The sequence below is a fragment of the Budorcas taxicolor genome, chromosome 19 (assembly GCF_023091745.1).
Source record: "Budorcas taxicolor isolate Tak-1 chromosome 19, Takin1.1, whole genome shotgun sequence".
Taxonomy (NCBI): Eukaryota; Metazoa; Chordata; class Mammalia; order Artiodactyla; family Bovidae; genus Budorcas; species Budorcas taxicolor.
This window is the reverse complement of record NC_068928.1, coordinates 18,066,532-18,093,157: the sequence shown is the minus strand read 5'-3', so window position 1 is coordinate 18,093,157 and position 26,626 is coordinate 18,066,532. Positions and strand designations below refer to the sequence as shown.

At 33.8% G+C, this 26,626-nt stretch overlaps 1 protein-coding gene across 1 annotated transcript in view; it reads left to right on the top strand.

Annotated features, from left to right (window-relative positions):
- Positions 1–26,306, top strand: part of SUZ12 (SUZ12 polycomb repressive complex 2 subunit) — a 37,091-nt gene extending 10,785 nt beyond the window's left edge. The window contains exons 5-16 of the mRNA XM_052658386.1: positions 4,251–4,300; positions 7,986–8,071; positions 10,036–10,267; positions 11,329–11,422; positions 15,574–15,679; positions 19,224–19,401; positions 21,919–22,010; positions 22,234–22,377; positions 22,851–23,008; positions 23,381–23,579; positions 24,038–24,117; positions 25,961–26,306. Coding sequence (XP_052514346.1) covers positions 4,251–4,300; positions 7,986–8,071; positions 10,036–10,267; positions 11,329–11,422; positions 15,574–15,679; positions 19,224–19,401; positions 21,919–22,010; positions 22,234–22,377; positions 22,851–23,008; positions 23,381–23,579; positions 24,038–24,117; positions 25,961–26,306 — 1,765 coding nt within the window. The remainder of the gene's footprint in view (positions 1–4,250; positions 4,301–7,985; positions 8,072–10,035; positions 10,268–11,328; positions 11,423–15,573; positions 15,680–19,223; positions 19,402–21,918; positions 22,011–22,233; positions 22,378–22,850; positions 23,009–23,380; positions 23,580–24,037; positions 24,118–25,960) is intronic.
- Positions 26,307–26,626: the final 320 nt, after the last annotated feature.

Sequence of the window (26,626 nt, the reverse complement as noted above, 5' to 3'; positions counted from 1 at the left end):
TCAGCTCTTGTTTGAGAGTCTCATTTGGGAATAGAAATGTTCAGTGAGAGCTTCCCTGAAGGAAGAAGCTGAGATTTGAAACATGAATATAGGAGTAAAATGAGGATAGAGGGTGAGCAGGTAGGTGATTCTAGATAAAGGGAAGGTAACATCATTTGAGGGCAGTGTGTACCTGACTAGAGAGAAGATGACATTTGATGAGACTAGAGCAGATGGCCATGACCAGATAATGCAGAACCTTGTAGGCTATTTAAGATTGTGGGTCTTTATCCTGAGAAAGCTGTAAATTATTTTAAATAGATACATTGCATTAATGGTGTTACTCTAGCCACCTGTTTTGTAGGTTTAGCTGCATTTTTAAAACTTCAAGCTGCTGCTTAAGTTGAGTATATGTCTTTTTCCACCATAATAGGATCTGATGTCTTCCTCCCTTTCTCTCTCTCTTTTTTTTTTTTAACAATTTTGTCTTGATTGTAAGTTTTGAAGTTGTTTTCATACCAACATCCTTTCAGACTTAAGTTTTAATTGTTCCTTTTTTAGAATCTGGACTGTAAATTTCTTTGTGCCTATGTACTTCTGAAGGTGCCTTATCATTCACCACTAATCATACATGATTCTTAAAATCTAGGTATTTGAGAACAGATTTTTTTCCCCCAAAACAATCATATCTTTATTGACTTTTTTTCTGACTACAGCGGCTTTTTACTTAAGTCTTAAGGAAAATAAACATCTTTTAGAAACAGCTTGATACACAGTTTACAGTGTGAAGCAATATACTAATAAGAAATGCTCGTCATCTTAATGTTTACATCATAACATTAAATGTAACTTAGCTTATCATCACACTTGACCTGTTTTGAGGTCATATAGCTTTGACTCTAGAAATGAAGTCTTAAACCTGCCACTGTCAGATTAATGTATAAATTTGAGGCACTCATCTTGGTTTCTTTCCTGCATAAAAATGTTGGTCCTTCTGTGGGATCTGTCTCCTCCTAAAATTTGAGTTTCCTACATGAATCTCATCTCAAAATATTCATCTCTTATGAATTTAAATTTACTTAACCTTATTCTGCTTTACAATTGTCAGATACTTGTCAATTACTTGTGCTTAAAATCTTATCCCAAAATTTCACATTCCCCCTCTAGTTTCCTGTTCCCATATTGCTTTCTTCCTAAGAAGATAAAAATAGGAAACACATCACGAAGATGAACCAAATCCTTATCTGATATCTTATTCTGATCATCTAAGCTGGATTCTGTGCTGCCTAAGACCAGATAGGTTTGACAAGGCCTATGTGTTTCTTTTTTCCCTTCCTCTGATCCAGCTTAACCAATTAAGATGTAGACACAGTAGCCACAAGAGAGGGAAAGGGGTAAATCAGAAAGGGAGAGAAAACTGTCCTCTTTCCTTGGACTAAATCACCAGTGAACGGGATCAACTTGGTCTCATTGTTTCATTATATTCTAGGCACATATCAGTGTTTACTTTTAGGAGGGTGTTTTCCCCTAAAAGTGCTTACTTTTAGGGAAAATTATGCATAGCAAATCACATTGCCAAATTTGTTTTTTAAGCTGGTTAATTGAAATTTGGAATTCCTTTTCTCAAACAATGTTATATGGTGGCTGAATGGATCTGCCATCTCATTTAATTTGTAATGTACCATTTAAAACTGTGCCTCAAACCATCCTGTGGTGACCTTTTTGTTAGTTTTTAATTTCCAATCTTTTGTAGATGGATACTTTTTGTAAAATATATTGATCACGTACTTGGATGTCATGGCAATGCTAAATTTCTATAAAAATGGTTAAAGTCTAATTCTCAATATTTTGCCTTGTGACATGGTAACAGTTTTTCCAGTTATCTCAGTGGGTAGACCAGGTTTTGAATAACACTAATATAAAGTGTTTTCTGGGGTAGATCAATGCAGGGTACTTTTGTTGTTTCATAGTTGGAACCTAGGATCAAATTTCCTATAAAAACAATGTAAATAATTTTAGAAGTACCACAATATAATGGGTCCTGATCCCTGACCTTAAAAATCTTACACCTGTAGGGAGGACATCATTATCCTTTTGAAAATCATTTGTTGAGTGCCTTTCTGTAAGACATTACTAGATACAAAGGACACTGATATGTTAAAAGAGAACGTGTATGAAAAAATTGTGACGAAAAGTGGTAAATACAAGTGCTTATAAAGGAAATTAAGCTCTGGGATGATTGGGGATGGGGTCTTATGTAGAAGGGGAAGCAAGTACTTTGATGGATATCTTTAGTCTTTTATCCATGTCTCCCAATCTTCATTTTATAGATACCAGGTCACAGCTAATAACTGGAGCCAGAATTCAAACTTGGATTTGCCTCTATTTTATCATTCTATTCTACTTTCTTATATGAGTCTTTAGTAGGGCTAAAGAGAAATAGGAACCATATCACAGACAGCACTTAGACAAAAGATTTGGCAGTTGGGGACCCATTAGAAAATTGGAGAAAGAATTGATTCATTTAAAATGATGTTTTAAGAAAAATTAACCTGGCCTTTAGTATGTACGTTTAACTGAAGCAACTAAGAATAGGATAGGCTGGTTGTGACTAACGAATTATAACATGTGGAAACTGTGGAATATTTCTCTCAGTTTCTCAGTTTTATTTTGGAGTTTCACCTGTTCTACGTTATAAGGTTTCATTTATGGAACAGTTTTTTATAGAAAAATGCTAGTTATCTTTTAGTGAAATGGCTTTTAGAGTTTATAGATGGTATATATACTTTTAAAAAATCAACTTGGTATATAATTAATATTCAGTATAATAAACTCACCTTAAGTATATAGTTTGAGTTTTGACAAATGTATGCATTTGTGTAACCGTAACCACAGTTAAGATATAGAACATTTTCATCACCTTGGAAAAAGTCCTTTGAGCTCATTTACAGTTGATCCTCTTAATGTACTTGAAAAAAATTTTTCTTGATTAAGTTACAGTTACTAATTTTTCCTTTGTGTTTATGCTTTTTAACTCTGCTTGAACCCTTACACTTCATAGTCATTTTGTTAGTCTGTTGATATCCTAGCTTACTTTTCTTAGTACCGTTCTAGAAATGCCCTTCAGGACTCCCACCCTGTATTTTTTTAGCATACACTTTCATGGATTATCTCACTAGAAAATAGAGGCATCCTCACATCTTCTTTTGAAATATCTCACTTAACCTCCTGTTGCGCTAATACTTGGAGTCCTGGGCACAGTTACAGAACTAACTTGTTAGTAATATGGCCTCATTTCTGACGATTGCTTGTTCCTCGACGCTCTCTTGCCTCAAAGTCTATATAACTGTTCCCCTCTGGTTATATGAATGCATAAATTGTCACCATCATTAAAAAAAAAGAAAGATACCCTTTTTTGAACCATATTGTGCTTTTACTGTTTTACTTTGATTCTTTACACTAGTAAATTTCTTGAGTAAGGGTTCAGTACTGCTTCCCTTTTCCCAACATCTGTTGTCTATAGCCCTGTATAATCTAGTGTCTGTATCACATGACAGAAACTGTTCTGGAAAGTTATGAATGGCTCCCGATTTAAAGATAGATTGCTCTTTGCCAGTTTAAAGCTACTACAAAAGCCTGTTGATGTTTTTATTTATCCCAACTTAATAGTTTTTCCATTGTAGTAAATAGTTTTTGAAACAAAAGGATCATTGTAGTGTATGCTTCCTTTTCATTGCTTATTAAACTAAAAGTGAAAATGACATGTTGAATAGTAAGTAACAAATTGATAGCATATTTGTGATTGTGTATTTCATCCCTCATTAGAGTAGAAAGTGATGGTTCTGCATCATTTGTTAAGGAGGTTGAAATTCTGTAGCTTGACAACACACAAAACACTTGAGTATTGAGTAGCATGGATTCAGCTATTGTTTAGAGGGATGGGAAGGGAAATCTGTCCCCGTTTTACAGGTTGAACATTAAAGCACTATAAATCATCTTGCCTTTTATTTGATGGTCTCTTTCTGTGTTGCTTCTTTGGTGTTTTTTCTATTTGTGTGGTGTCTATATTTCAGTGTGTATAGACACAGTTTTGGATGTCATACTTAACACGGAAAGCATGGAGTCATTAGGCTTGAATAGAGTTAAGAATTAGACAGCCAAATATTTATAAATTAGCTGAAGTAGCTTTGATTTCAGTGTTATATTTAAAGTCTAAGTTATTTTTGTTATAGCATATTAAAGTAGTAAAATTTTTTGTTTGTTCTGTTTAGCTTGTCAGCTCATCTGCAGCTTACATTTACTGGTTTCTTCCACAAAAATGGTATGTATTTAAAAGTAAACTTACTGGCAGTCTACAGTAGCACACCTTTGTGAATGCAAAAAAACCCCACTAAACTGTAAATTTGTAAAATTATATTTAATGGAAAAGATGTTGATTCTCATCATTTAATTTCTCTTTAGTGGATTTCCCCAGCAATTTCAGTTACGGTTTTTGTGGTCAATAGTGGAATATGGAGGATGTAACTTATAACTCATTAAACTTTAAAAGTAGTAGTTCTTAAGTCTTAGTCTGTGTGGAAACATTTTGACAGTTTGTTTGAAATACATATACCTGGACCCTCTAAGGCCTCAGATCTAGTAGGGTTTTGGTGGAGTTAAGGAGTCTGTATTTTAATAAGGCATGAAGGTAATTCAGAAATAGGTTGTCTGAGAAACAAGTTTTAAGAAACTACTTTAAATAAAGAATGTGTATAACTGAGTCACTTTCTTATACATCAGAGGTTGGCACAACAGTGTAAATCAACTATACTATTATAAAAATAAATAAAAAACTGTCTTAAAAGCTTTAAAAAATTGTAGGTCAACCTTGTACATACATAAGATTGTGCTCAGCACCTGGTTTCCTTATAGCTTTCTTGCTGTCCATTTAAGTTATGAGTGGATTTTTAAATTGTTAAAATAATCAATATTTTGTGGGTTCATTCTTGAAGGTAAACATTAGCTTATCTAAATAGATGAAATTCCACCTCTAAAAATTCAATCATACCTTTTAGGGCTCCAAGCATTGCAGTTAAAAAAAACTGTATAACATTATCTTACCAACTCAGAGCCCTCATCTTTCCAAAGATCACCAGTAGAAAATATGGGAAAGACTTAGTAAAATGAAATTTTTTAGATTTTGTTATTTTTTATTTACAACATTTTTCAAACTTTAAATTATAAAGATGGTGAGAATTTTAATTAATTGCCTCAGAACCTGGAATAGGCATAAACATTTTGAATTTTTTTCTTAATGACATTTTATGAAAAAACCCAAACAAACTTTGTGGCCATCCCAGTACAAAGCTGTAACAACTGAAACGAGCACTGCTAACCAATGGGATATATCAATATGTTAGATATTGTAAAAGGAAAATTACATAGTCTTGAATGTTACTTCATTAAAAAAAGGTGAAAGCATACTGGGGAAAGTTTCAATTGGTTTCAAAATGGATAAAATGCCTCTGGGCTTGTCCATCTTAAATTTAAGGGTGTATCCTTTAATATAATCATGCAATGTAATAAAATCTTTATAAGAAACAGGTCAAGTTGTTCATCCTTGATATTGTTTAGTAAGAAACAGTGTAATAATAAATAGAATGGTTATATTAGAACAGTTCGATAACTAGTCAAGTTTTTAATGTAAGAAATTTGAAGTCTGGTCATATCCTATTAGTCTGGTCATATTAGCAGCTAATGTTAACTTCTAGTTTTGCCTTAGACCTGGTCTGTTTTTTTAATAGAAGTATCCTGAGTGGCATTTTCATGTTTTTTCTCCTAAACCATTTATAATCATCTTGTAGAGTTCTTATTTCTAATCACTCATTATATTTGATCTCCTGTGGTACTTAAAAAGTACATGAATTCTAATACTGTAGAAGCTCATAATATGAATTTTATAGGTTTGTTAGCCCTTTGTTCTCAGGTACTTCTATAAACATAAATTACTCATCACTGAAATTATTGGTGGATATTAATAGAATGCTATTTACTAATATTATATAAGTAACAGTAATTTACTTGAATTAATTAGTTGACATAAACTGCCACATGGTATGATAATTTTTTTCCTGTCTACATGACAGAACAGTTCAAGAGTTGCTCAGATTCACTTAAAGTTTTATTTTTTTCTTGATATTACTGGAGTAAATGAGAAAGTAAACTGTCAATATTTCTATTTCCAGAAAGTAATTTCCCATTATAACTTTGAAATTAGTGGAAGTTGGAAAGAAGCATATATATTCCCTCTCTTGTCTATTCAAGGTATATTTGTAGTTTTTTTTAAGAAATAATATTTTTAAGAAACCAGGGTAGAAAAATAACATCCAGATCCCTAAAATATTATTTTTTCTTTTATTTTTGAATGAAGACTTGTTTAGCAGTTACTACTTATAACTGCTTAGAATGAATATACAGATTATTAGGGTACTATTTTCATGGTGAGTATTGTTCAGAGAATATTTTTGTTATTGCATTTTGGACATTTGGATATTTTGGCTATGTTAAATTATCTTTATCCTGGATACAGCTTTCAAGAGGCTGATTCAAATGTGTTTTATGTATATACCCTGAGTAAGAAGAATATTTCTAAGCAGAAAAAGTGTTGCCTAAAATTTCAGAACAAAGATTATTTCTTTGTATATGGATTCATCTATAACATATATATGTGTATTACTCATCTATAACATATATGTGTGTATACATATATATAACATAGTAACTCTGTATATTATTGAAACTTAATGATAAATGAATGATAAAATATTTAAGGTTTTGGACTATTAGTGCCTTTGGGATTAAAGATAAATTGTAGGGAAGTATTCTGGAACCTTAATTGGCAGAAGCCTTTTTTTTTAAGTTCATTGATAAAAAGACTATATATTATCACTTTAAAATTAAGATTCCTTGGAGAAGGAAATGGCAACCCACTCCAGTATTCTTGCCTAGAGAATCCTGTGGACAGAGGAGCCTGGTGGGCTGCTGTCCATAGGGTCGCACAGAGTCAGACACGACTAAAGCGACTTAGCTGTAGCAGCATCAGTGCCACAAACTGAAAATATAGGTCACTAACTACAAACCACTAAAGGGTTCCATTTCCACTTAAACCAAGGTCATATACTTTATGTCTGAACTTTTTTTTATTTTTTGTCTTCATTCATATCTTGGTAGTTTTCCCTGCTTTCCAATAAAATTTTTCTGTGAGGGCTATTAAAAAAAAAAAATTAAGATTCCTAAACTCTGTAAACCAAGAGATTCTCCTAGGTAGTAACTAATATCTTGATTTTTGCTATCCCATTTATGCTTTAAAGAAATTCTGGGGGAGGGAGGGGGATTCAGAATGGGAAACACATGTACACCCATGGCTGATTCATGTCAATGTATGGCAAAAACCACTACAATATTGTAAAGTAATTAGCCTCCAATTAAAATAAAATAATTAAAAAAAGAAAAAAAATTGTAATAAATGGGGAAAGAATATGAAAAAAAAGATTCTGGGGGAAAGGTCAAAAATAGCTCGCTCGCTTATAAAATGATAATATGTTTATATTATAAATAAGTTATGTTTAATATTTTTTGAAAACCTTTTTTCTTTTAATCCTTTTGGTTACAAGCTTTGGTCACATCAGAGAGCCTTTTAGTTTAGACATCTGAGCATTCAAAATGAAGTGAAAGATAGTAACCAATTCAATTTAAATATATCTTAAACTAGTAAATTATTCTAATAGATTTTGGGAGAAAGAAAAAAATGTTTATTTTGTGTCTTACCTCTCCTGAACTATTTCATGTATGCTTTCTAAGAAGCCTTAACTGTATTTGTTAAATTTGGGACTGACTTAGGGAAAAGAAATGAGTAAACTTCGGAGAAGACTTCATTATAGAAAGTCTTTGTTTGAAATTCTCAGACGTCTTAGGAAAATGAGTACTATTTTTTAAAATAGATTTTGAAGTATTGTTTTTCTGTTTAGATAAACCAACACAAAATTCAGAAAATGAACAAAATTCTGTCACCCTGGAAGTCCTGCTTGTGAAAGTTTGCCACAAAAAAAGAAAGGTGATGTATAAAATGATACTGGTGGACTAAATGGAATAATTTTTTCCGTTAAATATGTTTATGCAAATATATGTGTTTTTAAACTATGTGGTTGTTGTTTAGTTGCTAAACCATGTCCGACTCTTTTGTGACCCCATGGACTGTAGCTTGCCAGGCTCTTCTATTCATGGGATCTCCCATGCAAGAATACTGGAGTGGGTTGCCATTTCCTTCTCCAGGGCTCTTCCCGACCCTGGGATCTAACTCAAGTTTCCTGCATTGGCAGATGGATTCTTTACCACTGAGCCAGCAGGAAAGCACTTTTAAACCTTAAAAGCTTTAAAATATGTTGATGGCTGAATTGTAAAATTGATAACCTCTTTTGCCAACCTCCCATGTCTTCAGGTTTTTCTAATCTGACTGTAGGTATCTGCATAAAACTTTGTTATAGAAGTATGACAATGTGGGGGAAGAAGCTTATTTTTTAGCGTCTTAGGACATAAATTCAGTTGCTTCCTGCTACTCTAATCTCTTAATTTTTTTTTCACCTTAGCTATTTAAACACACTGGTATTTTAAATAAGGGCTAAGAGAGTGTTCTTCCCTAAAGAATTATCTTGTACCAGTACTCTCAGGCAAAGAAATTCAGCTGCTAGCGTTATCAGTCATTAACTTGTTAATATATTGGTTCAAATTTTTATTTGCAAGATGAAATCATTTTACCATAGAAACAAGTGTTATATTGGTTAAATTTCCTGGGCAACCCACCAAAGCCAGTAGGTTTACTTTTAGTAGCCTTGGAAGTCCTTCGGTGTTTTAAGAATAGGAGGGACTTCCGTGGCGTTCCAAAAATTTAGGACACTTTCACCACTGGGAGCATGGGTTCTATCCCTGGTTGAGGAGCTAAAAGCCCACGAGCTGTGGGGCAAGGCCAAAAAAAAAGAGTAAGAATGGTCTGTATAGAGGTTCCTATTGCTGATGCTCTTCCAAAATCATAGTAAGATGATGTGGTAAAAACTGTGCTAGAGATATGGAGTAGACCAGAGTGATGGGAGATACCAGTGTAACTATGTTAAAAACTCTATAAAGGTTAATTAATAATACTCTCTAGTCCTCCAAACCCCACACACAGTAAGTAGTAATGTGAAAATTCTTCAAGATATATTATTTAGGCAAAAAAGAAATGACTATAACTATAGTATGATCCTTCTTGTGTTAAGAAAAGGCATAAATATTTTCGTCAAAGGATATGCACAGCCACTTGCTAATATTAGTCCTCTCTAGAGTATAAGAACTGGGGTGACGGAGACTTGCATTTTTCCCATTTTACACTCTTGTAGAACAGAATTTTAAGACTATAAGCATGTATTCTGTTTGTTTTAAAACAGAAGCTGCCTAAAATAGGTGCTGTATTTTCTTGTTATGAGGTCGTCTGCATCTTGCAGTTTTTCGGCTTTGCTCTTTCAGCATAGCCCTGGTTATATAACGATAGCACATTACTCATAAGATGATTAATATTACTTCTTATAGACAATATATTTCAATAAATGGATTTATTATTTCTTAAGGTTGTTGTCAGGGTTATCGTAATCATCTTTTTTCATTTCTAATGATCCTATTAGTTACTTTGTTAAAACTAGAATATTTAAGGGAAAAGAGTAGTTTACATGAGTTGCAATACTTGAGGCATGGTTTTAGTTCTATATTTCTAACTTAACACTTTAAGATGACCATCAGCTAAGTATAAGATACACTATATCATTATTTTCATTATATTGAGGAAGTCCTCAATTGTGTTAATATTTGAAAGATAGTTGATTGATATTTTCTTTGTGCTTCATCACAATTTTCAGACCTTTGTTTAGAATCTTAGCATGCCATTTGGAAATCATGCCCTAAACTGTACTTCCTATAGCTGTGATTAGAGGTTTTAGTTCATTCTTATTGCATATACATAAATAAATATAATAATCTTTGCCTTTGCAGGATGTAAGTTGTCCGATAAGGCAAGTTCCTACAGGTAAAAAGCAGGTGCCTTTGAATCCTGACCTCAATCAAACAAAACCTGGAAACTTCCCATCCCTTGCAGTTTCCAGTAATGAATTTGAACCTAGTAACAGCCATATGGTGAAGTCTTACTCATTGCTATTTAGAGTGACTCGTCCAGGAAGAAGAGAGTATAATGGGATGATTAATGGAGAAACCAATGAAAATATTGGTAATTTTTATTTTAATAATTTTGTTAGATTTTATTGTTGGAGATTAAGATGAACTGTAAAAATGATTGAAGTAGTGCATCTTCATATTACTCATAATTGTGTACAAAGTGTTTCTTTTAGAGGGAAAAATGATGCAGAACTAGAAGTTATTGCATGTGCTCTAACAACATGGCCTTTATTAGGAAATCTCTAATGAGATAATTAATATTACGGTAAATTGGCCTGGTGCTTACGCTGTTGGTTATTGTACTGTACTAGGTATTTAGTTTGTAAAATTTTCATTATTATATGGTGAAACATTTCATGTAGTAAAAAAAATATGTATATATTGAACACTGGATGGAAAAGATTGGTATTTAAATTAGTCTCTGAGCAAATAATTCATCCTTTCCCCCAGCATGTGAAGAATTTCATACATACAGAACATTCAAAAGAATTTGGTAGTGAACAACTATTTATCTACCACTTAGATTCTACAGTTAACATTTTATTATACTTACCACATATCTATCCTTCTATCCTCCACACTGTTCTGAATCCACCTTTGAGGTAACTATTCATATAACATACAGGTGCTCAGGACACAAAGATGATTAAGAAATCCAGTCCCATTTTCCAAAGCCTCATAACCTAGAATACAGAGATAAACATAAAATATAATTGCAGCTAAATGATCCATGGTATAATAGAGGTATTTTTGAAGGTTAGTGGAGAAATACCTTGACAAAAATAATCTTTGAGTCTTGAGGCATTCTTTGAAGTTCTTGGAAAGTAACCATGAATGAGGAATTTTTTTCTCCTTGCCTAGCAGGGAAGATCATTCTGAGTAGAAACTAACATCTGCAAAGATGTGGGGTTAATAATGTCAGTGAATATTAAAAAGTAAGAACATACACACAAGGTGGAGACATGAAATTGAAGGGTGTCAGTCTGGGTATTATATTGCAACTTCCTGTACCTCATCTGGGATAGAGTATATGCTGTGTGAAGGGTCCAAATGTCATAAATCTGGTGTATTTGTTTGAATATTTGATTCATGAGTAATGTTTGTCAAATTCAGATGTCAATGAAGAACTTCCAGCTAGAAGAAAACGAAATCGTGAAGATGGGGAAAAAACATTTGTTGCACAAATGACAGTATTTGATAAAAACAGGTAATGTTGGACAGGCAAGGCTCCCATGTTTTAGGAATGTTTTTATTTTGAAGCAGAATATAGTGGTGATACTGTTTCTTTGCCTTTCTCTTTATTACTATGGATGAAAAAACAAATTTGCAAATACTAAATTTTTCTCTTTATCACGTAGAAAGCAATAAATACCGATGAGTTGTTTGAATGTTCAGTTAAGATTGTTTATTCAGCAAGTATTTTCTCAGTGTCTACTTTTTTGTTAGATACTGTTTTCGCCCATGAGGAGGCAGCAAAACCCTTGCCCTCATGGAGCTTAAATTCTAGTAGAGGAAACAGGTACTACTCCCCAAAATTGTATCAGCTAACGTACTTAGTGAGAATGCTGTGAAGAAAAATACGAGAATAAAGGGTTGTTTTATAGAGAAAGCCTCTGGGAGAAGGTCATATTTGAGCAGAGACTTGAATGAAGTGGGCTTCATGCAAATATTGAGATTATGTATTTACCTGAGTTAAGGAAGAAAATTGTGTGTTACCATCATTGTGTGGCTCTTTGTGCATTTGACACAGGGTAGGAAGGAACACTTGGATTTATAATCATTTCTGCAGTTTTCACTTGGGAATTAAGCACCTTAGTGCCAGTAAAGAACCGCTGGGAAGCGAATGCAGTATTCTTTATTTGGTACGATTAGAGGATGAAACGTGTAATATGCCATGATTTCTTGTCCTGAGGTGCTCACTGTAGTGAACACAGTTCACTGTCAGTCAGGGATAGGAGAAAGCCAAGCCAACTAGTGCGTTTCTCCTGCTCTTTAAAAAGTAGATTATTGCCTTGATATAATCCACTTACTAGCCACCAGGGTAAAGAAAGTTTCTGGGCTTTTAATGGGAAAGCAAAGGTGATTAGGAATAGTGCGATTGATTTTGCTACCATGTTGTCTTTGAGTCTATCACTTAATGTCAGCGACATTGTTTTCTCTAAAGTCAGAAATTTGAAAGGGGTTGTGTCTGTGGGAAAAGCAATTAGGCTGTCGTACACTGGACTTCATCAGTGTTAGTAAATGTTCTCTTTTAGGCAGTGTAGGAGGAGGGGTACATTATATTTTTTTAAAAATTCTTTCTACGTTAAATATGTTAACATATTCCTTGTATTTAAAAACAGTTGCCTTTTTAAAAGTTTTATTTTTAATTGAAAGATAATAGCTTTAAAATACTATATTGGTTTCCACCATACATCAACACAAATCAGCTATAGGTATACATATAAAAACTGCTTTTTAAAACAGTACCAAGAGGAAATCATAAAATAATTTTCTCCCAACTTAAATTTTGAAAATTTTCAAACTTAAAAAAGTTGAAGGAGAAATGCAGGTAGTTAATACCCATGTACCCTTCACCTAGATTCATAATTTGTTGACATTTTACCACGTGTGCTTTATTCATGAGTATTTTTGTGATAAACCATTTGAGGGTTTTAGATCATGACACTTGATTCCGTTTCTTATTCCTAAACTTAGCCCAGATCTCCTGAGAGCAAGGACATTAACCTCCATAACCACAATACATCTACCATATGCAGAAAAGTTAACATGAGACAAAAATACAGTGCTCTCTCCCCAGTTGCCTCGGTAATATACTTTTCTGCTCCCTACTCGCTGTAGTCAAGGATTGTGATCTCTAGCTAGTCGTCCATTGTTGTATATATTTAGTCTCCTCTAATTTGGGATGGTTTTCCAGTCGCCACCTCCTGCTTTTTTCCCCTTCTGTGACACTTTAAATACAGGCCTGTAGTTTGGCAGAATGTATTCCATTTTGGACTTTTGTGATTGTTTCATGTTTAGATTCAGGTTAAACATTTTGGGTAAGAACACTAATTGATGATGTGTTCTTTGTGCATGTTACAGACACAGCTGATAGTTGGTTTGATCACTTGGTTAAAGTGGTGTTCATATTTCTCCACTGTAACGGTACCAAGTATGGATTAATGAATTCCACTTTTATTCAGTCTGTTTTAATCTATTTCTGTTGCTATTTTAATGTTCAAATTGTCCTAAATTTGCTCAGGAGGAGCTCTGGAGCTCCAAACAGGTTCCTAAGTCCCTTTGACTTATTTTTATTCATTTATTTCCTTGTTTTCTGGAGAATTCTAGATATTCCAGGCTTTACATTCTCCTTTTCCTACCTCTGCTCTGGAATTGGCTCTTTCTTAAGAGTCATGGTTCCTTTAGTAGAGGAAAAGTATTTGACAGCCAAGATCTGGTATAAAATTCATTTTATAATCTCTGAGAAGTTAAAGTCTCCTTAAAGAGTAAAAATCAAAAGCCATATCAAAAAATATGAATATGGAGCAAAATAAAAAGTTTCTTTTAAAAAATGGGCTTCCCTGGTGGCTTAGAGAGTAAAGCGTCTGCCTGCAATGCAGGAGACCTGGGTTCAGTCCCTGAGTCGGAAAGATCCCCTGGAGAAGGAAATGGCAACCCACTCCAGTACTCTTGCCTAGAAAATCCCATTGACAAATGAGCCTGGGAGACTGCAGTCCATGGGGTCGCAAAGTCGGACACGACTGAGTGACTTCACTTTCCTTTCCTTTTGAAAACAAAAATACCATCGTGAGCCAAGTTGAAATAAAAATGACAAGTCAGAAGAAAATTAATTTGAATTCACAATATGTAGATATTAATGGATACCTCATTCCTCTAATACATATAGATCATATTAAATAAAAAGGAAAACACAACTGACCAATAAAATGAGGAAGGGATATCATGAAAATACAAAAAAAGAAAACGTGGTTTTTAAACAACTAAAAGGTAAAACATCTGAATATAAAAATGCATTGAGATGTCATTTTTTTCACTTACCAGTTTGACAGATATCAAAAAACTTGGTAAAGTACCATTGATGAGGCTGTGGGGAAAAAGGGACTCTTCATACATTACAGATAGGAGAGTAAATTGGATTGTAGCCATCAGATGTACAACCATAAAACAATGTTATGTAGCCATGTAAACGTGTGAGGAGAGCTCCTTTCCATTTTAGAAGAATATTAGTATCTATTCAAACTAATAAAATCAGCTTTAAAAAATATTAAGCTGATACACTGAAGTAGAAAAAATTCAAGTAGGACAACATAAAGACAAAAGTTCTTAAGTTCTTGAAGTCATTTGCTGTTAAGAGTCAGACTTCAGAGACAAGCTGTCTATATTGTATTGCTAGCTCTCTCTACTCATTGTGTCATCTTAAAGCAAGTTATTTAACCCTGTCTCTGCCCCTGTTTCCTCTTCTGAACAGTGAAGTAATAGCCTACTTACTTCATAGAGTTGTTGGGAAGATTAAATGAACCATGTAAATAAAGTCTTTAAAATAGGGCCTGGCACATAGTAAGCACTCAATAAATGTTAGCTAATATCACCTAAGAGAATTTCTCTAAGACTGATGAGGAGATGCCAGATTCTTGATATATAGTTAATTATTGGGTATGGTTGGAGAATGGTATTTAGGTTAGTAATGTTACCAGTGTTTAATGGTATGGAAAAAATAAAAAACTATATACACACACAAATATGTACACACACATTAAAACTGTACTGTGACTATGGGTTTAATTTAATTGATTCTTTGATTCAACCAGTATTCCACATATTCATTCACCTGTGAAATGTTTATTGAGCACCTATATGTGCCAGGTGCCCCCTTAGGATCTTATAATTATCCGATTTGTCATTATAATCATCAGTTTGCTGAGTCAAGAATTCTAGCTCAAGTATTTACAATAATTAAAGATAACAGACATAATTCTTAGTGGCTCCCTAAGGCAAGTATTAAAACACTGTTGTTATTTCATTTCTAAAAGTATAAAGCCTGCACACATGCTTTATACTTAATATTTAAAACTTACTAAGTTTTAATACAGTAAGCATATTATACTTTAAATGTTTTAAGTTATATTTGAGTAGCTACAGTAATGAAATAATTCTCTAGTAATAGTTATTAGTACAAATCATTAAAAAAAAAATTTTGGCCAGGAATGGAGTGTAGGTATATTTTTAAATCTTGTTGGGAATGTAAGCTAGTTTATAAATTTAATAAATGCTTTTGAATATAAATCTAAAGATGCAGAATTTGTGTACTTACAGTAATACTCAGGTTACTTTAAAGTGTATGTGTTTGTCTAACAGGCGCTTACAGCTTTTAGATGGGGAATATGAAGTAGCCATGCAGGAAATGGAAGAATGTCCAATAAGCAAGAAAAGAGCAACATGGGAGACTATTCTTGATGGGAAGGTATGGACTACTCAGAAGACTGAGCACGTTATAGCTATAAACTCCCATTTCTGATTGATGTTTTCTTCCCCGAATGCAAATTCATGTTGAATTCATATTGGAAGGAAGAGTCCCTTTTTTTAATACCTTGAAAAACACAAATCAAAATTATCTAGTCAGAGTATTTAATGGAAGGCATCATGCTTGGAGCCAGACCACCAGGTTCAAATCTCCACTTGTAGCTATGTGGCATCTGGCAAGTTACTTAATCCTATGTGTCTCAGTTTTCTCATCTGTAAAGCAAGGCATAGAATTGATGGATTAAATGAAATAATTAATGAAAGATGCTTAGCACCGTGCCTGGCATAAAATAAGTGCTCAATAAATGTTAACTGATATTTTAAATCCCATTCATAGTAACAGCAGGTAACATCTGACTAATAATAAACTTATCAGGAAATCTTTAAATCTTAGATGAAGCAGGCTTAAAATAACTTTTAAGAGACTTAAAAATAGGCATACATACAGTTCTTGGATAGGCAGACAAAAGAACCAGTGTCATTTGCTTCTAAATATATTAGATCAGTGTAGCAGCACAAGCAAAATCCTGAAAGGATTTTTTTTTTCTTAAGCCTTGAAATTAGTCTAAAGTTAACCTAAAACTGTGTAATAGTACTAAGGAAAATTATGGAAAAGTTTTCTGAGAACCTTTACATTGCAGATAACAATAAAAGAACTTAAGTTTATGGTACAAGTATAGGAATAGACAAGCACATCACTGAAGCATAGTCTTGAAATAGTTTTGAGTTTAATCTGTGATAAAATTGGTGTTAGATCTGTGTGGGAAAGATAAACCGTTCATTATCTATGTGACAGAATTGCTCTCTAGCCATCTGGAAATAAATGTAGACCTAATAAATTCCAGAAGGCTCATAAATGTAAATGTAAAAATTAACACTACATAGCTTCAGAAAAAAGGCAGGTGAATATTAATATCTTGCTATGAGAAAAGCTCTTCTAGGTATGATACAAAAGCTAGAAAGCATACAATAAAAACGACTAATTAAAATGAGTCGTTTCTATACTTTAAAAGTCTAAAGTTAAAACCAAATGATGGACTGGGGCAGATATTTGTAACATACAAAAGGCTAATATGAATATGCAATTAATAAAAAGCAATCTAATTAGGAAAAATGGATAAAGAACAGTCTGACAGCTCTTAAAGCAACATACAGATGACTAGTAAGCTTTTTTAAAAAGATACTCAACTTTACTAGTATTCAGAGACATGTAAACAAAATCAGAGATTACTAGCTTTTGATTACTAGTTTGACAGTTTCTAGTTGGAGATGTGGGGACATATATTCTCAAAGAATGCTTTAAGTTAAAAATAAGTTGATATAACTTTACTGGAGGGGAGACTGACAGTATAAATGAAAATTTTAATTGTGTATATACTCATTAACAATTTGATATAACAGTTTATATTTTATAATTTTGTCACAAGGGTAGTGCCTAGATAACTGAAAAGATCTAGGTAACAAGTCTTGCCTGAAATTTTTAAATAGTGAAAAATTGGAAACACCTTAACTCTTAAAATGATAGCCATTAAAAAGGGCAATATTTTGACAAGATTTCCATGATATTCAATTTTTACATAATAACACATACAACCACCTTTTCTAAAATTAAGCATGATAGTGGTTACCTTCAGGTGATGAGATTTTAAATAACTTTAATTTATATGTATCTACAGTGCTTGAATTTTCTGCAGGTATTTCTTATTTTTATGTTTTAAATTTTTTTAAGTCTAAATTTATCCTTGAGAAAATAGGATTATTGTGTATGAGTTTTGAGGTTTTTCCAAGAAATTGAGACAATATTAAATTTCTTTTTTAAAGTTTAAGTTTCTTCATGAGAAAATAGAATTATTATACATGAGTTTATACTCATATGAGTTTATACGCGTGCTGCAGTCCATGGGGTTGCGAAGAGTCGGATATGACTGAGCAACTGAATTGAACTGATACAGGAGCTTGGGGATTTTCCCAAGGAATTGAGGTATCCTTTTAAGTCAGGTTGTATAGATTTGCTTCTTTTTAACAGCTCTATGTTACTCTTTTAAGTATATGTCCCATAAGTTGCTAAACTAATGTCACTTAAGTTGATAATTTATTTTAATTTTTTTACATTTTAACAAACGTTGTGAGTATACTTGTACCCACTTGCACACGTATCTTTTTGCATTGCAAGTATTTTTACAAGATAAATTCCTAGATACAGACTCATTCTGTCAGAATCCGTTTATATGATTACCCTTTCACTTCACTCCAGTCTAAAATTCTAGTTTTAAGAGGATTATTTGTAATAAAGATGTAGAAGGAGGTTAGACTTGTGTGGCAGTAAAATAGGAAATCATTGAAGATTTCTATAAAAAGGAATAGCATGAAAGCATCTTTGACAAAAATTACTTGGTCTCCTGAATATGGATTGAGAAGTAAAAATTAGAAGCAGAGAGAGCAGCTGAGATACTGCTCTCTAGTAATAAGATACTGTAGTAAGAATCTATACGTAGTAATTATATGAGAATAGCAAGAATAGGTTTCAAATGTAATTCTGAAATTTTTAGTTTAGGGTCACTGCTGCTAAGTTGCTTCAGTCGTGTCCGACTCTGTGTGACCCTATAGACGGCAGCCCACCAGGCTCCCCTGTCCCTGGGATTCTCCAGGCAAGAACACTGGAGTGGGTTGCCATTTCCTTCTCCTTTAGGGTCACTAGTAGAATGATAATGCTTGGGACAAAAATAAGTGTACTTCAGAAGAAAAGGTAATAGATTCATGTCTAAACATACTTTAGTTCAGGATGACCTGGATATCCAAGTGACAATGTTTAGAGCTCTTAAGTGTAAAGAAGGGAGAAGCAATTTGGGAATAATCTAATAGGTAAATCCTTGAGGATGGGTGAGAGATTGGGGCTTTTGGCTAAATGTTGGCTAGGAATTAATTAAGGAGACCAAGGGAAGAGTGGCTTTGGAAGTGATTAAAAGTGGAGGAGGAAAGCCTCAGTGTCCTAAAATTCAGAGCGAGAACCAAGGGCAGTCGTTAGTGAAGCTGAGAAGTCAAACATTATTCATTGCTAAAACCATTCAATTCAGTCAGAAGTAATTGGTCATCTTTAGAGAAGTTGCAAACTGGCAGGCTTTGGGTACCATAGTTGTTTTTTTTTAATTTTGTTAGTTACCAGCAAATAAAAATGGGAGTATTTTTCATATGAACTTAGAAAAAAGTCTGAAAATATGGCTGTATTGGGCCAGTGTTTGTATGGGGAACCAGTTTAGCAATTGCCAGTCTGAGCCCTGTAGTACTATATACAGTCTTTACTGCGCCATACATTTACTTTATTTCCCTGGCTATCCATGTAGGCATTTGGGGGTTTTTAAAGGAAAAATCTGTTGATTGAAGTCAGTTCCACATTAATATGTCATAATAAGTATTTTTTTTTTTTACTCCTACAATTTCTTTCGTTTTGGGGGATCTTCACTGTTTTCATGTTTTTTCTTTTTTAGAGACTGCCTCCATTTGAAACATTTTCTCAGGGACCTACTTTGCAGTTCACTCTTCGTTGGACAGGAGAGACCAATGATAAATCTACAGCTCCTATAGCTAAACCTCTTGCCACTAGAAATTCAGAGAGTCTTCATCAAGAAAATAAGCCTGGTTCAGTAAAACCTACTCAAACTATTGGTATGAAAATTTTGCTGTCAAATAATGCTTTGCAGAGTTAGGACTTAGGTTTTAGATTAATTTGTCTTTTGCTCCAGAAATCTTTGGAAATATTATTTGACTTACTAGACACATGATGAGTACATTACGATTCTCCTGAAGTTCTGTGATGAAGTGCCGATCAACAGTACTTAATTCACTAGATGTATGTGGGAATTTTGGAGATTTTTTTTTTTTAATTTTAGAATCATGGTATAATATATAGTATATATACCATATATTACATAATATCTTCAAATGAGGTTTCAGTTCACTTCATTCGCTCAGTCATGTCCAACTTTTTGTGACCCCATGAATTGCAGCATGCCAGGCCTCCCTGTCCATCACCAACTCCTGGGGTTCACCCAAACTCATGTCCATCGAGTTGGTGATGCCATCCAGCCATCTAATCCTCTGTCGTCCCCTTCTCCTCCTGCCCCCAATCCCTCCCAGCATCAGTCTTTCCCAGTGAGTCAGCTCTTCGCATGAGGTGGCCAAAGTATTGGAGTTTCAGCTTTAGCATCAGTCCTTCCAAAGAAATCCCAGGGCTGATCTCCTTTAGAAGGGACTGGTTGGATCTCCTTGCAGTCCAAGGGACTCTCAAGAGTCTTCTCCAACACCACAGTTCAAAAGCATCAATTCTTCGGCCCTCAGCTTTCTTCACAGTCCAACTTTCACATACATACATGGCTACTGGAAAAACCATAACCTTGACTAGACGGACCTTTGTTGGCAAAGTAATGTCTCTGCTTTTGAATATGCTATGTAGGTTGGTCATAACTTTTCTTCCAAGGAGTAAGCGTCTTTTAATTTCATGGCTGCAGTCACCATCTGCAGTGATTTTGGAGGCCAAAAACATAAAGTCTGACACTGTTTCCACTGTTTCCCCATCTATTTCCCATGAAGTGATGGGACCAGATGCCATGATCTTCATTTTCTGAATGTTGAGCTTTAAGCCAACTTTTTCACTCTCCTCTTTCACTTTCATCAAGAGGCTTTTTAGTTCCTCTTCACTTTCTGCCCTAAGGGTGGTGTCATCTGCATATCTGAGGTCATTGATATTTCTGCCGGCAATCTTGATTCCAGCTTGTGCTTCTTCCAGCCCAGTGTTTCTCATGATGTACTCTGCATATAAGTTAAATAAGCAGGGTGACAATACACAGCCTTGACTTAGTCCTTTTCCTATTTGGAACCAGTCTGTTGTTCCATGTCCAGTTCTAACTGTTGCTTCCTGACCTGCATACAGGTTTCTCAAAAGGCAGGTCAGGTGGTCTGGTATTCCCATCTCTTTCAGAATTTTCCACACAGTCAAAGGCTTTGGCATAGTCTATAGATACCTTTATGTCAGTTTAGGAGAAGTTTTTCCATTAAATAAATTTGTCCCAAACGCATGAGAAAATGATTGATTTTCAGAGCTTTGTAGTTTGGAATTGCAGCTATAAAGGGGTTTGGAACTACGTGCTTTTTCAAATTTACATAAAAATTTGTTAATATGGAATTGACTTAACCATTTAAGAATATTTGAACAATTTGGGGGCTGGAAGAGGATTATTATAACCTGAATTTTATCAGATTAAATTCTGTAGTAAATTTTTAAGAGGAGAAACATTTACAAATTGTAGCAGTTAGCTCTGTTGGGTTAAGGCTCAGGTTGCAGTATTCTTTCATTTTTTATCTGCCTGATGAGAACACTGTCCTTGACCTGAGGGTATCCATGTGTTTTATCTAAGACTGTTTAAGAAGGCAGAAGGGAGTTGTCTTTGACATATACCACTCAAGTCCATCCATTAGCTGTGTGCAAGTCACTGTAGTTAGAGTCAGTTTTAGGAGATGTAAGAAATGACCCGTGTCAGGGGAAAGATTTCCCAAGGAAATTGTAGTCTGGGCACTTCTCAAAGTGTTCTGTGGCCAAATACTAGTAAAAGAGTTTTCAGGAAACTGAGAAGAAAAGATTTTTACAAAGTTTTACATAGGAAATGATTACTTATGTCAGGAGAAATACAAATTATCATTTTTAAGTCAGTAAAATAATACACCAAGATTATTAATAATGATTATGTTTTGGATTTGCAATGATATTATTACAATCATTTTCATTTAATTTGTTAAACCAATATTTAGTGGATATCTGCTCACTGTTGTGCACTGGGAATACAGAGACCAATCAAAACCTTACTTTGACCTTAAAGTGCTTAAAGCATTACAGTGACTACGTATAATTACTTGGGGTTATTTTTTAAATGTTTTAGAACATGATAGGTGTCCTAATGTTTTAGAACATTTTAAAGGGGAAAAAAGAATGGATCTTACCAGTAAAGACCTTAGTATCTGGTTAGGTTGATGATAAAGGGATTGTTCCCCTGAAATCAGTTGAGGGTGAAAACATTGTATTAAATACCACAAGAACTTTGTGAAACCTTTATTGTTTAATTATGTTCACAACAGATACTATTTCACTTTTTAGAAGCAAGTATTTTCATTAAAAGTATATATTTTCAGCTGTTAAGGAATCATTGACTACAGATCTGCAAACAAGAAAAGAAAAAGATACTTCGAATGAAAACCGACAAAAATTAAGAATATTTTATCAGGTAAGCATAGCTGACCCTTCTTTTTTTTAAGTAATCATGAGATACCTTTGTTTTGCACGTTCTATCTGAAATATTTTGGCTTATTTAAATAAAAAGAATGCCTCTGACTTGATTTTCCTTTTATATTGTTTTAACTATGTTTAAAGTTGATATTGAAACAAAATACCTTGAGATAAGTAAGTTGGAGATTTGCTGTTCTTTTTGTTTTTTGTTATCTTTAAAGTTCCTTTATAACAACAATACGAGACAACAGACTGAAGCAAGAGATGACCTACATTGCCCTTGGTGCACCCTGAACTGCCGCAAACTTTATAGCTTGCTTAAACATCTTAAACTCTGCCACAGCAGATTTATCTTCAATTATGTTGTAAGTAGCTTTTCATTTTTTCTTACTGTTACACATTATGATACAATTTGGCTTTCAGAAATTGTACTTTGTGCAGAATGCCAGTTTCTACATTGAATGGATTGTTTATGGATGAATTACGGTGAATGATTCAGTGTTTGTGTATATTTGCATAGTGCACCTCTAATGACTCACATAATCCTAACCCCAGCTCTTTGAATTAAGTGGTAATTTCCTTATCCTTGCTCAGACAAGAAATAATTTGTACAGTTACCAAGCCAATAAATGGCATAGCCAGGATTTTAACATGGATCTTTTTGACTCCAGATCTTCTGGCTTCCTGTTCACCATGCTGGTATGCCTGGCTTATTTTAGTTTTCAAAACATTTAAGAACCCACAAGTACGTTTTAATTAATTAAGTTGGAGGAATAGGTATTTAAGATAGGATAATTAATACTTTATTTTTCTAATCACCTTGCTGTTTTTGTTACAGTATCATCCCAAAGGTGCTAGGATAGATGTTTCTATCAACGAGTGTTATGATGGCTCCTATGCAGGAAATCCTCAGGATATTCATCGCCAACCTGGGTTTGCTTTTAGTCGCAACGGACCAGTAAAGAGAACACCTATCACACACATTCTTGTGTGCAGGTAGGTAAAAAGGTCATGTGGCAAAAGTTTATTTTCTGACTTTATTGATGTTTGAGGAATAAAGGGAAGCCAGTCAAAACTACTATTTAGGTGGCAGTTCTTATTTCAGTTTTAAATAAGTCTCTAGGGTCGTATACTGCTTTATAACTCTGCCTGGCTCCTGTTTTTACAGCAGTTTTCTCACTTCTCCGCACAGCTTTTTCCTGTGTTCATGTGGCTACTGCTCTAGTGGTTATAGGGGGATTAAAGTGTCTCCCAGTAGAAGTCTGTGTGCATGCCTAGGTGGAAACCTCTGTAAGAAAGGAATGTACTCTGAGTAGTGTGAGCCCTCTCTGTGTTACTTAATATTACAGCAACATTTCTTTTCATTAGGCCAAAAAGAACAAAAGCAAGTATGTCTGAATTTCTTGAATCCGAAGATGGAGAAGTGGAACAGCAGCGAACATATAGTAGTGGACACAACCGCCTCTATTTCCATAGTGATACTTGTTTACCTCTCCGTCCACAAGAAATGGAAGTAGATAGTGAAGATGAAAAAGACCCTGAATGGCTAAGAGAAAAAACCATTACTGTAATTATTAGTTTTGTTGCTATTACCATCATTATTATTGACAATGATTTTACAATTTTATGATGAAATGATTTTGTTTGAAAACTAATAACTTTAATATGAATTAAATTTTTGATTTAATGTTAAGGAGCATTTTTCTAAATTAAGGAATCCAGGAATCTACAATTTTTGTAATTGTGTCATTTTAATAGTTACCAACTAAAGGAAGTACGGGTTTTCTTCTTGTGATTTTGTGGTTTTTCACTTTATTTTAAGGCAACTATTTCATAACTAAGGATTTCCCTTTTAAAATTACCACTTAAATGGATGTTGGAAACTTTGCTGCTTTGCTATATAAATAAGTTGTGGTATTTTTAGTTATAAAATTCTGTTTTTAACATTCTCACAATTTTTTCTTAGAAATATCAATTATATTTATTCTGCATCTAATAGATTTTTTTTTCCTTTTTTTCTAAAAGCAAATTGAGGAATTTTCTGATGTTAATGAAGGAGAGAAAGAAGTGATGAAACTATGGAATCTCCATGTCATGAAGCATGGGTAGGGTGTTTCTAGATTTAAATATTCAATTTCCTTTATGTTCTTTTTGTTGCTTCACATTCTATAAATCTGTGTTAGGATCTTACTTAAAATTTAGGTATAGTTTATTCCAAATATCCTAATTCAAGTATTAGAAAAATGGTTATCTTCAAAGAATATTTAAGTAAGGTGCTAGCTCCATCTAACAGCAGGTTTTTAGTTAATGTTTTCTTAATAACCCAGCTTTTATTCCTTTTATTGCTAGGGAATAAGTAAATAATGCACCATGTGCTACACACTTGGAAATCCTGAAAACCACTAACAGAATTATTAACAAAATTTTTAACTGCTTTATTATTCAGACTAAAATCTAAACAGGTAGCTTTTCTTATTTCTTACTACCATTTCATAAAGCTGAGGGTAGAACAATCCTAATTTCTCGTGCCTTTGGGGCTGTAGCATTGTTTTCCTGTACAACTGCTTCCCTATGTGAACTATTTACCTGTCAGTACATAGATTCTTCTCTACCTTCATTAGTATTAGACCCTTAAATAAGGCTTTCTTTTATAGTACATGGATCTAAGGTTTTTTCCTTTAAAGGTTAAATAAATGGGAAGGAGCATTTTATTTTCTTTATTTTTGGGGAATGGAGGACTTAAGTGTTTTAAGTTCTAGTTCAGATGACTGGGTGCATCGCTTATAGCCTTTTTTTTTTTTTTTGGTAAACTGCCTTGAGCTAAGAATAGTCTTCACATTTTTAGTGAGTTGTAAAAAAAATTAAAGAGGAAGACAATAGCGATTACATATGGCTTGCTGATTCGTTTCAGTCGTGTCCGACTCTTTGTGACTCTACGGACTGTAGCCCACCAGGCTCCTCTGTCCATGGGATTCTCCAGGCAAGAATACTGTTGTGGGTTGCCATGCCCTCCTCCAGGGGATCTTTCCAACCTAAGGATCAAACTCGCGTCTCTTATGTCTCCTGCATTGGCAGGAGGTCTTTATTTACCACTAGCGCCATCTGGAAAGCCCACATATGGCTTGCAAAGCCTGAAATACTTACTGTTTAGCCTTTTACAGAAAATGTTTGCCTCGTCCCTGGTCTAGTCATTAAAACTCAGTTATGAGTAAATATGTATGTGGAGGCTTGGCTGAAATCTTTCTCCTTTTGTCTTGATATGCCAGTTTCAAGATAGAGTTTTAGTCAAATTACTTAACTGAGTTATATTTTAATTCCTGATCCAAATCTGTCAGCGTAAGAACTACTAGGTTCACTATAAACTGGCATTACAAAGTGGCAGGTAGTTGGTAAACTATTTGTATTTTTTCAGATCTGCAATCAGGCTTTTACATTTTACAGATTCTGGTTTGAGTCTCAGTGGGTAATTGAACATCCATCTCCTATTTGGTTTAATTTGGTTCTCTCAAATTTTATTCCTTGCCTTCCACCAAAACAGTCACACTATACCACAATTGTTGTGACATCTTCATTTTTTCAAAAGTTTACCATGAACTGAAAGTGTGTAGAAACACTGCTTCTGAAATAGGAAACTGAGAGAATAGTGTTATACAGTTAATGAAAGTGGAGTAGCAGGAGAAAATATTTTACACTTTTAACTGCTGACTTCCTAATTTCATTAGGAAAAACAGAAATGACATGTGTTTAAGCTCTGGTTAAATTAAACCTCTTTAAATTTCTAACATGGTAAGTTTATTCAGGTGATCGAATCTCAGATTCACTATAGTTTTACTAGTTAAATCATCACTTTTCTAGATATAGTCTTATTATCCTGTAATAGTTATCACTGTGGCCTGTGACAGAAATACTTTGTATTGTTGTTGATGTGTTTGTGTTTTTATTAAATAGGTTTATTGCTGACAATCAAATGAATCATGCCTGTATGCTGTTTGTAGAAAACTATGGACAGAAAATAATTAAGAAGAATTTATGTCGAAACTTCATGCTTCATCTAGTCAGCATGCATGACTTTAATCTTATTAGCATAATGTCAATAGATAAAGCTGTTACCAAGCTCCGTGAAATGCAACAAAAATTAGAAAAAGGAGAATCTGCTTCCCCTGCAAATGAAGAAGTCACTGAAGAACAAAATGGGACAGCAAATGGATTTAGTGAAATTAACTCAAAAGAGAAAGCTTTGGAAACAGATGGTGTCTCAGGGGTTTCAAAACAGAGCAAAAAACAAAAACTCTGAAAAGGCTTAACCCCACATTATGGACAAACACTGAAATTTCATTCTAGGGAATTCAGCCTCTAGGAAGAGTTCTGTTTTTGTTTTTAATCATAGGTTCCAAACAGGCACTGTCAGATGAAGTAAATGATTTCAACAAGGATATTTTTAATCAGGGTTCTACTCAACTTCAGTATGCAGCATTACCCGCATATCAGTTTTATTGATGTCATTAAAATATTCTCAAGTTCAAGCATGAAAAGCAATACCTTAAAGTATTTTTAACTTCAACAATTGTCTTATGAAATATACTAAATTGATAATCTAGAAATTATTTCATATTT